The 15474-nt window shown below is 36.0% G+C and overlaps 1 protein-coding gene across 1 annotated transcript; it reads right to left on the bottom strand.

Moving 5' to 3' along the window:
- Positions 1–5168: 5168 nt before the first annotated feature.
- Positions 5169–10036, bottom strand: LOC140955235 (uncharacterized). The gene is made up of 4 exons (XM_073407293.1): positions 9905–10036; positions 6554–9772; positions 5834–6416; positions 5169–5770 (listed from the first exon to the last, which is right to left on the bottom strand). Exons 1-4 carry the CDS (start codon positions 10034–10036, stop codon positions 5169–5171), a joined length of 4536 nt encoding a protein of 1511 aa, XP_073263394.1.
- Between the last annotated feature and the right edge of the window lie 5438 nt (positions 10037–15474).

Below are 15474 nucleotides of genomic sequence, written 5' to 3'. Positions count from 1 at the left end.
CCCATAGTTAATCCATCACTTGTTTTATTTTATTATTACAATGCTGGATTCTTTGGTTTAAAAATCTTTATATATTCAGACCAAACTTTACCTTGTCGATCGACACACTAATTGTGTTATATTTATATTTATTCTTCCTAATGGTAAGGTCAATATATTGTTAATAAGGAGAGACCATGTCTCCATGCAGCCAGGTTCTTGTAATTATTATTACTGTCTGCATTTGCTTTTATTTGGTGCCTAGCTAGCTTGTAATCGATGCATCAAAACACATCTAAACCTATATATTGCGTGCTACGATTAATTAAGTTTGCATGTCAGCATGATATATAGTTTTCTTAATGATATTATTAAGCTAGCTAGCTTAATTTTTTTTTATGAGTTAATTAGTAGATTTACTAGGAAATATTTCCTTAATTATCATAAAATTCATAAAACGTGTCATGTATTAATTTGTCATGCAAATCTTGAACCGTAATCAAACCTTGAACATGAAAAATTAATCAAGTGTTGAAATATAAAACATGCTTTGAGTCCGTCTTAATGTTGTAGCCAAGAGATGGAGCGTTATGAATGCCAGAGAATAATTGCTGGCGATTAATTCCACATTATCCTCAGAATATAATTAAGTTTACCTCTGCAGACATGCTAATTATTAATTTATTTAAGTAATCAAATAATTAAGTTGGTCTTTGGAAGGTGATCTAGCAAGTGATGTGGGTTTGGATAGCCCTTTTTGACCAGTTTTCCACGGTAGCTGGCACCGGCATGCTCCTGGCCACTCACAATGTTTTTTATGCGCAAACTATGATTTTCTCCGAGCAAAGCCTGACGCAAACACATCTTTTTAAAGGGAAGACCGAAACCTTCTTTATATCATAACCTTCTTTTTGATGAGCAAATAAAGCAAACGACATGACGGCTTTTCACAGCCTTTTGTCTCTCACATTTGCTTCAAACACAGCTAGCTTACGTTAGCCCAACGTTGACTGCTTTCCTTCATTTCCTCTTTTTTTTTTTTTTTTTCTTTTTTTTTAAGCCTTTTTACCACACTCCCATTAGCCTCCTCCTCTACCTCTTTGTCGTTTTCACTTTGAACAGAATAAACTTGCTAAGTATCAAGTAGAGTAAGTTCCAATCCAGCTTGTAATCTTTGAGTGGTCTACGTGGTTATCAATGCATGCCATGTTCTTGTTGTATTTTTTAGGAATTTGAACTTGCATGCATGGTCTCATTTATTTTTCCTTTTTAAAAAAAAAAAAAATGTTGCTGTAGAAAAAGAGGTAAGGTAATATATATATATGTGAGCTCAAAGTCTGTATTGTATCGGTATTGGGATCTGACGGTGCTTTTGTCTCACCTTGTGTTTCGACATTGTCATGAGGGAAATGTCTGTTCGTCTTGTTTAATATATTTCTTCTGCCATGCTTGAAAGACTTAATCAGAATCAACCCTAATTTATGTGCATTGATCCAATGTTATACTAGAGTAAAAATTGCTCCTGCACGCTCTTATGGTATGTGTTAAATATTATTACTCTTCATTAGTTTTGTTAAGTTGAGAGCCATTGAAATGACACTAGAAAACATCGAAAAGTGTTGTCTAATGAGATACTTCTTAGTCGATTTTCATGTTTGGAGACTAAATTAATCTGTATAATATGATTAAAATCATATAATTTATCTCAAGAATAATAAAAAATCATGAGAGTTTTATATCTCACATATATATGCAGTTTGAATCCTAATAATCCTGTATAACATTTTTTTTTTTTTTTTGCTATCCATTTAAATGTTTTAGGGTCATTTTGTATAGATGGAAACTGCATTAATCTATCTAATATGGTACAAACACAGAATTCATAGAATATTATTTTATACATACAATTAGATATGAGATTTGAATAATAATGATCAAGCTAAAAAGAGAGCATATATATATAACCACGCCATTTTCCTCTAGTTATTGTGCCTTCCTTTATGTGACATGGATTTTGGAGTGGTTTCAAGGTAAAAGTGGGTTGCACGACTGTATGGTAAGTGCCATTGCCCTTGCTCTGTAGTTTTGAAATGACAAGAGAACATTGAGATGCTTATTGGCAAGGCCTGTTTCGTTGTGACGTCTTTGGTTTTTTCTTTTTGTTTATAGGATCATCTTTCTTTCTATATAATAGTTCAATAGTTAAATGGATCGATTTCTCATTGACCAAAAAAAAAAAAACTTGACAATGAGACTCCATTTTATTTATTTATTGTGTTTTATGTTTTACTCCAATTATAAATTAAAAAGTATTTGGATAATCTATTAATACACGTCGTAGTTTTACTCTAAACTTTCTTTTAAAATCTCTATTAAAAAAATTATATTTTATAGTTTTTGATCTACTGTTTCAAATTATAATCATAAAAGTTATCATGTTGTCAAACATAGAATAAGATTAATTAAACAACAAAATATACAATACAATTTTACTAGTCGTAAGAGGTATTTTCTAAGTGTGATGATTTATTTTGCCCAAACATTGTGCTAAAAAAACAAAATAAAATGGTCATTTACTGCTTTGTAAAGAATAAATTTTCTTCAACTCCTTGTTAGGGAGTTGTAGTTAGTGTACGCTATTCTTTTGAATTTGTAATAAACATTTTGAATTAGAACCAAAATTTATCAAATATTTCGTTTCTTCTATTTTAAACAATTGTTTTTCCTAGCTTCCAGGTATTTTATGTTAATTAAAACAAATGCATAGAGAATAAAAAAGGTAGACAAAGATGTCTCTTGCTAGACAAAGATGTCTCTTGACATGAATTTTAACTTGTTTCCCTAAATTAATTACTCTTTTGTCTCCAACTAGTTCACAGTTTAGGCCTTCTTCCCCCGTCTTTGTTACAATCCCAAAACCATGGGAACTCACACTTTTTTAGTCTTTCCTATTTTCTCACTACAAGCAAGCTAGGAGAGTGGGGTGGGAACCTCCATGGTCAAAGAAATATGCTGGCCTTGAGCAAGAATCAGGCAATGCTTTGAAAGCATCAATTATTAATCAACATATACTATTTGTTTTTTTTTTTTGTTTTTTTATTTCATTGTAACAATAGATAGTGAAATGCAAAAGCTATTTTCACATTCTTAAAAAACATTATGATTTTTTTTTAATCTCAATTTTTTTTTCATTTCCATGTTCCAAAACAATAAAATGCCAAAACCTTTTCACTTTGGTCCTTACAACTTTTAAGGACCTTTTTTTTAAATTCTTTCAATCTCAATTTTTTTTTTCAATTTCATCCTTCAATAATGGGTTTACTAGGTGTTGGACTTTATAATTTGTTTTGATTTATTTTTTATTAAGTTATCCTGATCTCCTAACCTAGGTTATATATGAGTTTTACGAGTTATCCGCATTGACTCATGTAATTATTTTGTTCTTTTTTAAGTAATATTTTTCTCAACTTCATCCCTCAATAGTGGGTTGATTAGTAATTGAGTTATTTTTTTTTTATATCTTTATGAGGTTATTATGGTCTCAGGACACGGGTTGCGAGTTTTACGGGTTAAACAAGTTGACTTGGGTTTCTTTATCATTTTTATTGAATATTTTTTTCATTGTTATCCTTCAACACTGAGTTGATTGAGAATTGTAATTTATGGAGTTATCCCAATTATTTGACCCGAGTTTAGCAGGTTAACTCGGGTTGACTCAAGTTATTATTTTTATCTTTTTTTATTTGATTTTTTAATCTAACCTTTCAATATTAGGTTGATTAAAAATTGAGCTTCATATTTTTATTTATTTATTTCTATTGGGTTATCACGGTCTTATGACCCAGATCGTGAGTTAAGCTGATTGACTTGAGTGTTATTATCCTTTTTTAAGTTGATTTTTTTTTCCGATTTCATCCTTTAATATTGAGTTAATTGAAAATTAGGCTTTATAATTTTTTTTGGTTTGTATTCCATGAGGTTATCCTAGTTTCATGATCAGGGTCATGAGTTTCATCGGTTGACTCAGGTGATTTTTATGTCTTTTTTATTGGTTTTTTTTTTTGTTTCATCTTTCAACATTGGATGGATTGATAATTGAGCTTCATAATTTATTTCAGTTTGCTTTTTATGGGTTATCCTAGTCTCATGATCTAAGTTTGACAGGTTAACTCAAGTTGACTCGACTTGTTTTTTAGTTGAATTTTGTATTGAATTTCATCCTTCAACATTACGTTGATTGAGAACTAGATTTAATTTTTTTTTTATATGGTTATCAGGGTCTAATAACATGAATATTTGAATTTGACATATTTAACGCAAGTTGGTTTGAGTCGATTTAATATATTGTTACTTCAATATTTTTTTTAAAAAAATATCATCTTGATTTTTTCTTTAATCAAAATCACATTTGTATTGGTCTTTTGGGTTGTCAGTGGACCTATTAAGTTGATCAGGTCATATCATGTTAATTTTCATGTAGTTTATTATTTTGTTTGCTAAAAGACACATAACACCACTTGTATATTTTTTTTTATATCCAAAACAATTTAATCCGACCCATAGTATAACATGAGCAATAACCTAGTTTTTACTATAAGAGCATCTCAATAGAAAGTCAAAAGAAAAGGACAAAAAAATTGGTATTAATCTCTTATTTTTTACAATTCCAAGAGAAGAGATGCATTGAATAGTCAAAATAATATTTCTATGTTAAAGAGTCATTCTTACATATTGATCAAAAAGTGCTAAAAAATTATTTAATATATTTTTTATGCAAAAGAAGAGTTTTGATTGAAATTGTATTAGTTAGTAATAAGTAATCAATAATTTTATTAATATCAAATATATTAAAATATAATTAGATTTTGACGCGGAACAATAAGTAAAAGAATTAAAGCAAGAAAAAGAAAGAAGCTTTAAAGAAGAAAGAAGAGGAGAGGGGTTGGAGATGTGCAAATCTGCATTTTTTCATTCATTCAAAAGTGTCTTCCCAAATAACAAAAGAGCATATAAATAGTCTCAACCTAGAACATCCTGCTATTGGGCTCGGCCCATCAAACCAAACTGTTTAACATAAATAATAAAAATAACAATGAGCAAGCCCAAATGGGCTAAATAAATAAAATTACAATGAGCCGGCCCAAATGGGCTAAATAAATAAAAACAACAATGAGATAGGCCCAATGGGCTTAGTCTCCCAACCAAAGCGTGACAGGCTGGGCCATTCTACGTCGTCTCCGTCCATATACTCGTGTAATCTGTGGCGTGGGCCTGGTGTCCCCATCAACTCTCCCGGGGTTAGAGAAACTCGACCCTGTCGAGTGTAGCAGTGGCCGACTCTGATAGTACTCCCAAAGATCTGGGTCAAGCTGCTGCAAAGTATCTCTAGTAATCCAAGTGCAGTCTGAGTCGGGTCGACCCACCCAGCGAACTAGAAACCGCTGAATCTCACCATTCCTGTTAAAAACAACTTGTTCATCCAGAATAGCATCAATATTATCCTTTTGTGCTGATGTCAAGGTAAAAGGGATAGAGGTTTCATTAGGATCATCAGGAGGGGGGTTAAGTGGTGTTTCGAATGGGTCATTTGGAATAGGAAGTGGTTTGTGGTATGCAACTAGATCCTCAATGTTAAATGTAGAGCTAATGCCAAAATCATATGGTAAATCAAGAACATAAGCATTTGGACCAACCCGTTGTAGCACTTTGAAAGGCCCGGCACTACGTGCATGCAATTTTCGATTAGCTCCCGAAGGAAACCGTTCGGGTCTAATCCGTATCATAACATAGTCTCCAACATTAAACTCATTATGTCATCTATGTGCATCAGCTTGAAGTTTATATTGCGCATTACTTGCTTGAATTTGTTTAGTGATCTCAATATGCAAATCCTGAATTCTATGTGCAAAAGACTCGGCTGACTCAGACACTCTAGCATGAAGGGACATAGGAAGAAGATCTAAAGGTTTCCTAGGCTTGTAACCATGTACAACTTCAAAGGGACTCATGCCTATTGATCTATTGATGGAGCTATTATAGGCAAACTGGGCCGTAGGAAGAATCAGATCCCAATTCCGATTATGATCACTCACTAGACACCTTAAAAGGTTACCCAAACTCCTGTTAACCACCTCAGTTTGACCATCAGTTTGGGGGTGGTAAGCAGTAGAAAACTTCAATTTGGTTCCCACCATATGCCAAAGGGTTTTCCAGAAATAACTTGTAAATCTAACATCCCTATCTGAAACTATGGTTTGGGGAAGGCCGTACAACTTGACAATCTCGTCAAAATAGAGTTTTGCGACTCTGGAAGCATCTGTGGTCTTAGTACAAGGAATAAAATGGGCCATCTTAGAGAAGCGATCGACAACCACAAAAATAGAATCATGTTTCTTTGCAGTACGTGGAAGCCCAAGCACAAAATCCATGCTTACATCCTGCCAAGGGCAAGTAGGCACGAGTAATGGAGTGTAAAGACCAGTATTTTGTTTTCTATGCTTAGCGAGTTGGCAAGTTCGACACTGACCTACTAATTTGGCGACATCTCTTTTCAAACTATACCAAAAAAACTGACGTTCCACTTCTTCGTGGTTTTATTCCTTCCAAAATGTCCTGAGAGACCTCCAGCATGAATCTCCCATATCAAAAAATCACGCACAGATGTTTTCGGGATACAAAGCTTATTATCTCGAAATAGGTACCCATCTTGGAGGTGATAACCATTTATAACACGGTGATGCTCATCCTTCAATGTCAAGTATATTTCTCCAAATTCTGGGCAAGATTCATACTCCTCCTTAAGTCTCTCAAATCCTGTGACTCCAACACTCATTACAGATAACAGCGTCACCCAACGACTCAAAGCATCTGCAGCCTTATTCTCTATTCCAGATTTATGTTTCAAAACAAATGAGTATGCTTGCAAATATTCAACCCAATGACCATGCCTATGATTAAGCTTCTTTTGGGAGTTAAGATAGCGAAGGGCCTCATGATCGGAGTAAAGAACAAACTCTTGTGGTAACAAGTAATGGCGCCAATAGCGCAAGGCCTGAACCACCGCATAAAACTCCTTATCATAAGTTGAGTACTTTTGTTTTGCCTCATTAAGTTTCTCACTAAAGTAAGCTACAGGGTGACGTTCTTGACTAAGTACTCCACCTATGCCAACTCCCGAAGCATCACATTCTACTTCAAACACTTTAGTAAAATCAGGTAGCCGCATTACTGGGGCCTCCGTCATTTTCTTCTTAACCTCTTCAAATGCCCTATTAGCTCCTTTACTCCACTTAAACTCACCTTGTTTCATACAATCTGTAATAGGTGACATGATGGTGCTAAATCCCTTAATAAAACGACGATAGAAAGTGGCAAGCCCATGAAAACTACGAACCTCATGAATAGTCTTAGGTTCCGGCCAATCTACTATCGCTTGAACTTTTTGGGGATCAGCAGAAACTCCTTTCCATGATACTATAAACCCTAAAAAGACCACTTGATCAGTAAAGAATGAACACTTTTTGACATTTGCAAACAAACTTGTCTTTCTTAGGGTGGTACAAACCTGAATAAGATGATCGAAATGTTCTTCCTTGGTTTTGCTGTAAATAAGAATATCATCAAAGTATACCACCAAGAACTTTCCCATAAATGGCCGAAGCACTTGTGTCATTACTCTCATAAAAGTGCTTGGTGCATTGGACAGGCCAAAAGGCATGACTAGCCATTCATATAAACCATCCTTAGTCTTAAAAGCTGTTTTCCACTCATCTCCAGGACGGATCCTAATCTGATGATACCCACTTTTTAAGTCAATCTTAGAAAAGATTTGGGCTCCTGCCATCATATCTAGCATGTCATCCAATCGAGGAATTGGAAAACGATACTTGATTGTAATTCTATTTATGGCTCGACTGTCAACACACATTCTCCATGATCCATCTTTCTTGGGTGTTAACAGTGCAGGTACTGCACAAGGGCTCAAACTCTCTCGTATAAATCCCTTTTGTAACAACTCACATACTTGCCTTTGCAACTCAGCATGTTCACTCGGGTTCATCCTATAGTGAGGCAAGCTTGGTAACGTGGCCCCAGGGACAAAATCTATGGTGTGCTGAACATCACGCATAGGAGGCAAAGCATCAGGTAGTTCAGAAGGAAAAACATCTAGAAATTCTTTCAACACTTCTCGTACCTCTTCAGGTGGCTCTTCTAAAAAGTCATCTACAATCTCCTTAGCCACTACAGCAAACACAACAGACTCCTCACAAATCTCCTTATCAAACTCCTTAGGACTTATTATGTTAAGTCCTCCTTCTTTCACTTTATTCTTCTTTTGACTGTTATCATTAGGCCTTGGAGGTAATCCAATAAGTTGGATTTTTTTACCTTGAAAAGTAAATGAACAAGAATTTGATCGTCCAAAGATTGTAACGTCCAAATCATATAACCAAGGCCTACCCAAAATGACATGCCCCACATCCATGGGAATGACATCACACCAAATTTCATCATGATAGTCAAAAATCTTAATGGGAAAAAGACATCTCTCTTTGACTGCTATAGATGTATCATTAACCCACGACACACTATACGGCTTAGGGTGTGGGATAGACTTTAGGCCTAAGCGGGATACACTACCCGATGAAACTGCATTGATACAACTACCACTGTCTATGATGATCTTACACCCTTTATCTCCACATTTAATGTAAGTGTAAAAGATAGCAGTCCTTCTCCAATCCTCAGTTCCTTTAGGTTGTGTTAAAGCACATCTAACCACACCTAACCTGATTGTCTTGATTTGAGCGGGTATAGACCTAACACATCCTAGCAAGTGAGACTCATCATCCTCATCATTGAGATCTTGAAAATCATCGGGATTGGGTTCATATATCTTATCATCACAATTATCTTCATCACCCACATCCTCTTGCCCCTTGATGAACAAAGCCTTATTAGGGCAGCTAGAGGAAATATGACCAAAACCCTGACACTTAAAACACTGAATTCTTGAAGTTCTAGGTGCTTCATGAAAAATACCCTTACCCTTGTCTTCTCTAGGTATCTGGGAAATCAAAGGATTGGGTTTACGAGGTGGGGCACCTAATATGGAGTTATTACTACCAGGTTGAGGCCTAGAAGGGGTATTACGAGTGTCCTGACGTCTTGTCCATTGGCTTTTTGTGACCAAGTCGTAATTTTGTACTAGGGTATAAGCTTCATCAAGGGTATAAACACCCCTAAGCACAACCTCTCTTCTAAGGTCATCATTTAAGCCTTTTCGAAATCTACTTAGGGTCATCACTTCATCCTCCCTAACTGCACACCTCATCCTATACTCATCAAATTGTGCCACATATTCATTGGCAGACTTGCCTCCTTGTCTCAGGTTATTCCACTGGTCCAAAAGATTTCCTTTATAAGAACGAGGCAAGTACTTCTCTTCTAACTTAGTCTTCATTTCAACCCAATCAGTGATAGGGGGTTGACCCCTCCTAATCAAAGACTCTTCTACACTTTCCCAATAGAGTCGAGCGGTACCACCAAGTTTCATCTTTGCAAATCTTACCCTTCTATTCTCAGATAGATTATACCAGCCAAAGAATTGATCCATGTCACGGATCCATCTATCAAAAACCCATGGGTCAAGTTGACCCTCAAAAGTTGGGGCTTCTACCTTAACATGCCTCATGACTCGCTCGTCAGGGTCATCATATTCGTGATGGCCCTGATTGCGGTTGTACTGACGGTTCCTAGGGTGAACTGGTCTTTGATGGTAGTCATTGGAATGCTCACTATCATTAGGGTCATCAAAGTCATTTTAACCCTGGCATTGGTTATGATGTCGGTTCCTACGAGGAACTGGTCTTTGAGGATTTATAGGGTTGTCATTTGAATGTTCACTCTCACTAGATTGTCTTACTTGCAAAGTTTCTATGGACTCCATTCTCCCAGAAAGATTGTTCATTTGATTAGACATGTTGCTCATTTCCGTTCGCATAAGTTGTAATTGTTCTTGAATATCTCTAAGAACATTACTGGAGTTCGGGTCCATGGTAGTGATGACTTCTGGATTGTTTACTAGACGACCACTATGTAAATGCATGCAAAACTAACCCTGAGATTGAGATCACAAAATAACACTCGCAAGTAAAACGCAAAATAAAATTATAGCTAATAATAATAAAATAAATAAAGAAAAAAATATTTTTTTTTTTTTTGAAACTAAGTAATGATAGATTAAACCAGGAAAACTGCAAGCAAGCAGCGTAAGTCCTCTAAATGCACACAAGTAATCCAAACACAATGTCTCAATTTTCCCACTAATTTAACCAAGCTCCACAATTAACTAAGAGGATCAGATATTCAATGACTCAAAATTAAAGTAATTTAATTTAAAAGTGGGCTATGTAATCTAGTTATGGGTAAGCACAAGGAATAATATTAATGCTAACTGATTAACAAGTGTAAAACATACCAGAATGATGATTTTCAATGGGTAAAAATTCTGACCGTATGATGAGGCAGTGAAGGGTTACGTGGCAGTCAACGCTGACGAGGCAGGTGACGTGGCAGTCAACACTGGTGAGGCAAGTGACGTGGCAGTCAACGCAGACAAGGCAGGTGACGTGGCAGTCAACACTGGTGAGGCAAGTGACGTGGCAGTCAACGCTGGCGCGACAGGTGACGTGGCAGTCAACACTGACGAGGCATATGACGTGACAGGTGACGTGGCAGTCAACACTGACGAGGCATATGACGTGACAGGTGACGTGTCTAGGTTAATTAAAATCCAGTGTTTGTTCCTTTCTTCCTTAGCTTCTGCGACCTGTTGCCGCTGGCTTCTGTGACTTATTGTTGCTGCTGTCCGGCGGCGGCGCACGAAGCCTGCTAGTTCTGATGGGTCTGGCATTGCAAGGGAAGAGGCGGTGGTGTCTGTGGTGGTTGCGGCTGTTGGTTTGGAACCGAAGACAAGGAACTGTTATGGGTGCGGCGCTGCGGGTTGTTGAAGGCAGTGAATCAGCGTGTCCTTTTGATCGTTGGCTGTGACCGGCGCTGATGTTGAATGGCCGATGGTTGCGACTGATGGTTTGGAACCGAAGACAAGGGCGGCGCTGTGGGTTGTTGTGGGTGGTTTTGTGTTGCCGAGGCCGGAGATCCACTGATGTCTCCTGCGGTGTCAGTCTGGTGGTTGCCGCTGGTCTGTGTCGGAGGTAGCAACTCGGCGTGGATCGGTGGACTGATTTGCAGGTCTTCTCGGTGGTGGGTCTGGCGCTGTGACGGGTGGAGGCGCCGCTGATGGCAGGGGTGCCTCTGTGACTGGCTGAGACGTCGCAGATGGCAGGGGCACCGCTGCTGGAAACCCGGTTACAGTCGCGGATGAACAGCAAATTTTTTTTTTTTTTTCAGATTAGTTATAACACATAGATCGATTAATTGTAAGAACAATTAAAAGTCATGCTCTGATACCAAATTTGACGCGGAACAATAAGTAAAAGAATTAAAGCAAGAAAAATAAAGAAGCTTTAAAGAAGAAAGAAGAGGAGAGGGGTTGGAGATGTGCAAATCTGCATTTTTTCATTCATTCAAAAGTGTCTTCCCAAATAACAAAAGAGCATATAAATAGTCTCAACCTAGAACATCCTGCTATTGGGCTCGGCCCATCAAACCAAAGTGTTTAACATAAATAATAAAAATAACAATGAGCAAGCCCAAATGGGCTAAATAAATAAAATTACAATGAGCCGACCCAAATGGGCTAAATAAATAAAAACAACAATGAGATAGGCCCAATGGGCTTAGTCTCCCAACCAAAGCGTGACAGGCTGGGCCATCCTACGTCGTCTCCGTCCATATACTCGTGTAATCTGTGGCGTGGGCCTGGTGTCCCCATCAGATTTTCTAAATCTTTTTTCCTATTAAAGTGCACATAAGAAAAAAAATATTTTAAATTATTTAGAAAACCTATTTTATTCAATTTGCTCTTCAAATTAACATTTTCCCTTTAAGATTTTCTAAGGTAGCGTTTGTTTATTATTCTAGGACAAAAGAGATAGAGATACAAGAGATAGGATAGAAAATGAGAAGGAGATAAAATTGTGTTTGGTAGAGATGTATAAGATAAAATGATTGTCTTTGTTTCCTGTTAGGTTATGGTGGACAAGACATAATAACATACAAGTATTGTCGTACGTGTGCGGCGGCGCGGCGATCGTCCACCCTCAAGAAGGAGTTCTTTGTCTCTAAGCTAAAAATGGACTGGGAGTCGCCACCTAGTATTCTGGTTGCTAGGAACCTTAACTGGTCTTTAGAGATCAGGTACGGAGACTGGTTGCGTAAAGGGAAGGTGTTAGCACCCCAACTACGCCCTACCTAAGGTAGGCTGCATTGTTTTGTCTAATAAAATCTAAGTCATGTTGTGGTTTTATATTGTCCAAAATATGCATTACATGTAATGTCATACCCCGGGTTCTATTGTCCAAAATAAAAAAGAATTAAATATCTGGAATACGCATTACATGTAATGTCATACCCCAGGTTCTATTGTCCAAAAAAAAGAATTAAATATTCGGAATATGCATTACGTGTAAAGTCATACCCCGGATACTAAGAGACAAACAAAATAAAATTTTTGTTGTTTTTGAAATATTGGCCAATATTCTTTTGACTTTAATAAACTGGTTATTAAAGCCAAAATGCATGCTAAAACTTTTTTTTTTGTGTATGAAAAATACAATATGAATTTTTAGCTTTGAGACACTTGGCCGTATGCACAAAAACATTTTTTTCTCTTTTTTTTAATTTTTTTGTATTTTGTGGAAGTTTTTGACGAAAACCGGGTATTTGAAAATCAGATTTTTGTATTTTTAACAACATAAAAAAATACCACCAAATATTAATCAAAATGACATAAAAATTACGTGGAAAAATTATAAAATGCTGAAACAAATATTTTTGATTTTTTTCTTTGAAATGGGCCGGATCAGGCTCAAATATATGGGCTGGGCTGAACCTGGGCCAAAGAATGGGCTGGTTACTGTGCACATAGTAACCGGGTTACTGTGTGTACAGTACCAGAGAATTAATCTACAGGTTACTGTGCACATGCACAGTAACCGTGAATTAATTAGCGAGTTTCGCTAATTAATCTTCATCTGCTGCAGAACGTAAACGTTCTGCATGCAGATGAAACTGAACCAAAAAAATGACGGGAAAGGCTACCTGGAGCGGTGGTGATGTTTGCAGCAACTGATGTGGCAGGGGTGGCGGCGGCGGAACTGGCTGTTCGCGGTGGCCGGCGGTGCTGTTTTCCTCTCTCTCTCTCTCTCCTCTGTTTTACTCTCTTCTCTGCTTCTTCTTCTTCTTCTTCTTCTTTTATTTCGCTCTCTCTCCCTTCTCTTCTTCTTTCTTCCCTCTGTCTCTCCCTTCTCTTCTTTCCCCCCCCTTTTGTCTTCTACTGTTCCTCCTCTATTTATAGAGCCCATGAGCATGTTTTTTTTCATTGTGGAGCCAAGGAACGGGTCATGTGGCGGCTGGTCGGCGCGGGCTGTCCAGGCGTGCCTCCTCGGTTTCGACGGTGCGGTAGGTGGTCGGCCAATGTCTTCGGTTGGTGGGCTAGAGGGACCGGCGGTCGGTGGGCTTGAGGGACCGGCGTCATTAAATATGCATTCTTTTTCCTTCTTTCCTGTTGTATGCTCGGTGGGGAAGAAAGGGGAACAGTGCCGTTCAAAACGGCACCGTTTAGCCTTTCATTTTTTTTTTTGTATTTATTATTTTTTTATGGGAACCCAAAAATGGGTTACAACAAGTATATTGATTCGAGCTCCGCTGCTGGTCAATATCAATTTTTTAAAAAAATATATAAAAAATTATTAAGAGTACGGAGAATTTTTTTAATAGTATTATTAAACATAATCAAATGGATTAATTTTAAAACTTTCTGACTCAACTCTTTACCTAACTCAAGTTTTTAATTAAATCGTGTGATAGCTAGCTCGATTGAAATCGATCATTTTCACAGGTCCAAATGCAACCTTGATGATTGATAAAAACATGATTTAGCTTTTAAAAATACTTTAAAATGATATTTTTTAAAAACAAAATATTGATATGATAACAAATTGACCTCGCCCTAGCCCCCTGCGACCTAGGTCATGAACTCTATTAAGTCTAATAAATTTTTTTATTTAATTCTATGATAAAAACAAATGCTCACAAAATTTAGCACCAATATAAAAATAAACACTTATTTAAGACAATTATTCCTAGAAAGCAAACAAAAATCAATAATATAGTCCATTTCCCAACCAATCTAATATTAAATGATGAAATAAAAAATAAATAAATTAAAAAAAAATTAAAAGATAAAAAAAAAAATTATATCAGTAGGTAAACTTGTTAAACCTGTGAATCGGGTAAGTTGAGCTAGTACACTAAACTTGTGAACTGGGTTATGGACTACACTAGGATTATAGTTTATTTTTGTAATCTATTTTTCATTTAACTACATGATAACAAAAATCAATGATAGCGAAATTAAACACCAACCCAATACCAAAATATTTTTTTAGATTATGATAACCTCACAAAAGGTAAAACAAAATCAATTATGAAATTGAATTCCCAATTAACCTCGTATCTAAAAATGCAAAAACAACTACTTTAAAAAAGTTAAACTTGTCAGACCCTTGAATCAAGTCAATTAGCCAAAACTTGTTAATAGATGTATGAACTTTATAAATTTTAATAACATAACTTTTTCCTGAAACTATTTTTTAACCATACTGAAAAAAACAGACGATAAAAAAGTTAAGTTCAATTAAAAAAAAAAAACTTTTTACCAAACTCATAAAATAGGGCAACTCGGGTTACCTTAGCAAACCATGCTAACCTTAAAAAAAAGTAAAATAAAAATAAATAAATTATGAATTCAAATTCTTAACCATGCCAATATTAAAATATGAAATCAAAATAAACAAAATTGAAAAAACAAATCATGAAAAACATTAAAAAACATAAAGAGAGAGAGAGAGAGAGAGAGAGAGAGAAAGCAAAACATTGTGGGTTATTATTGTCATTCACAGTGCAATGTGTGTGGTTGGAAAATAATTTCCTCACACCCTTTAATTTTTGTTACTTTATAAATTGTAATAACATGACTTTTCTCTAAAACTATTTTTTTAACTATATGAGAAAAAAATATATTGTAAAAAAAGTTAAGTTCAATTAAAAAAAGACAACCCACCAAACTCGTAAACCGGGGCAACCTGGTTACCTTGGCAAACTCCTAAACTATGCAAACCTCATATAAAGGAAAAATAAAAAGAAGGAAATTACAAAGATAAATTATTAACAATCTCAATTTTAAAAGATGAAATTGATAAAAATAGATTTGAAAAAAATTCATAACAAAAAAAAGGAAAAAGAAAAAAAGAAACAAAAAATTATGGATTCCTATTGCAATCCACACTGCAATGGATGTTGGGTAAACAG

The sequence above is a fragment of the Populus alba genome, chromosome 1 (assembly GCF_005239225.2).
Source record: "Populus alba chromosome 1, ASM523922v2, whole genome shotgun sequence".
NCBI classification, from domain to species: Eukaryota; Viridiplantae; Streptophyta; class Magnoliopsida; order Malpighiales; family Salicaceae; genus Populus; species Populus alba.
The sequence above is the reverse complement of the archived record's forward strand: the minus strand, read 5'-3'. Positions and strand labels throughout refer to the sequence as shown.

Excerpts from the sequence above, each read along its gene's own strand:
- LOC140955235 (XM_073407293.1), bottom strand. The coding sequence starts at position 10,036 with ATGGACCCGAACTCCAGTAATGTTCTTAGAGATATTCAAGAACAATTA. Across the intron at positions 9,773-9,904 it reads AGTCCATAGAAACTTTGCAA|CATTCCAATGACTACCATCA; the intron begins GTAAGACAATCT and ends AATGATAGTGAG. Across the intron at positions 5,771-5,833 it reads CACTAAACAAATTCAAGCAA|ACTATGTTATGATACGGATT; the intron begins GTAATGCGCAAT and ends TTAATGTTGGAG.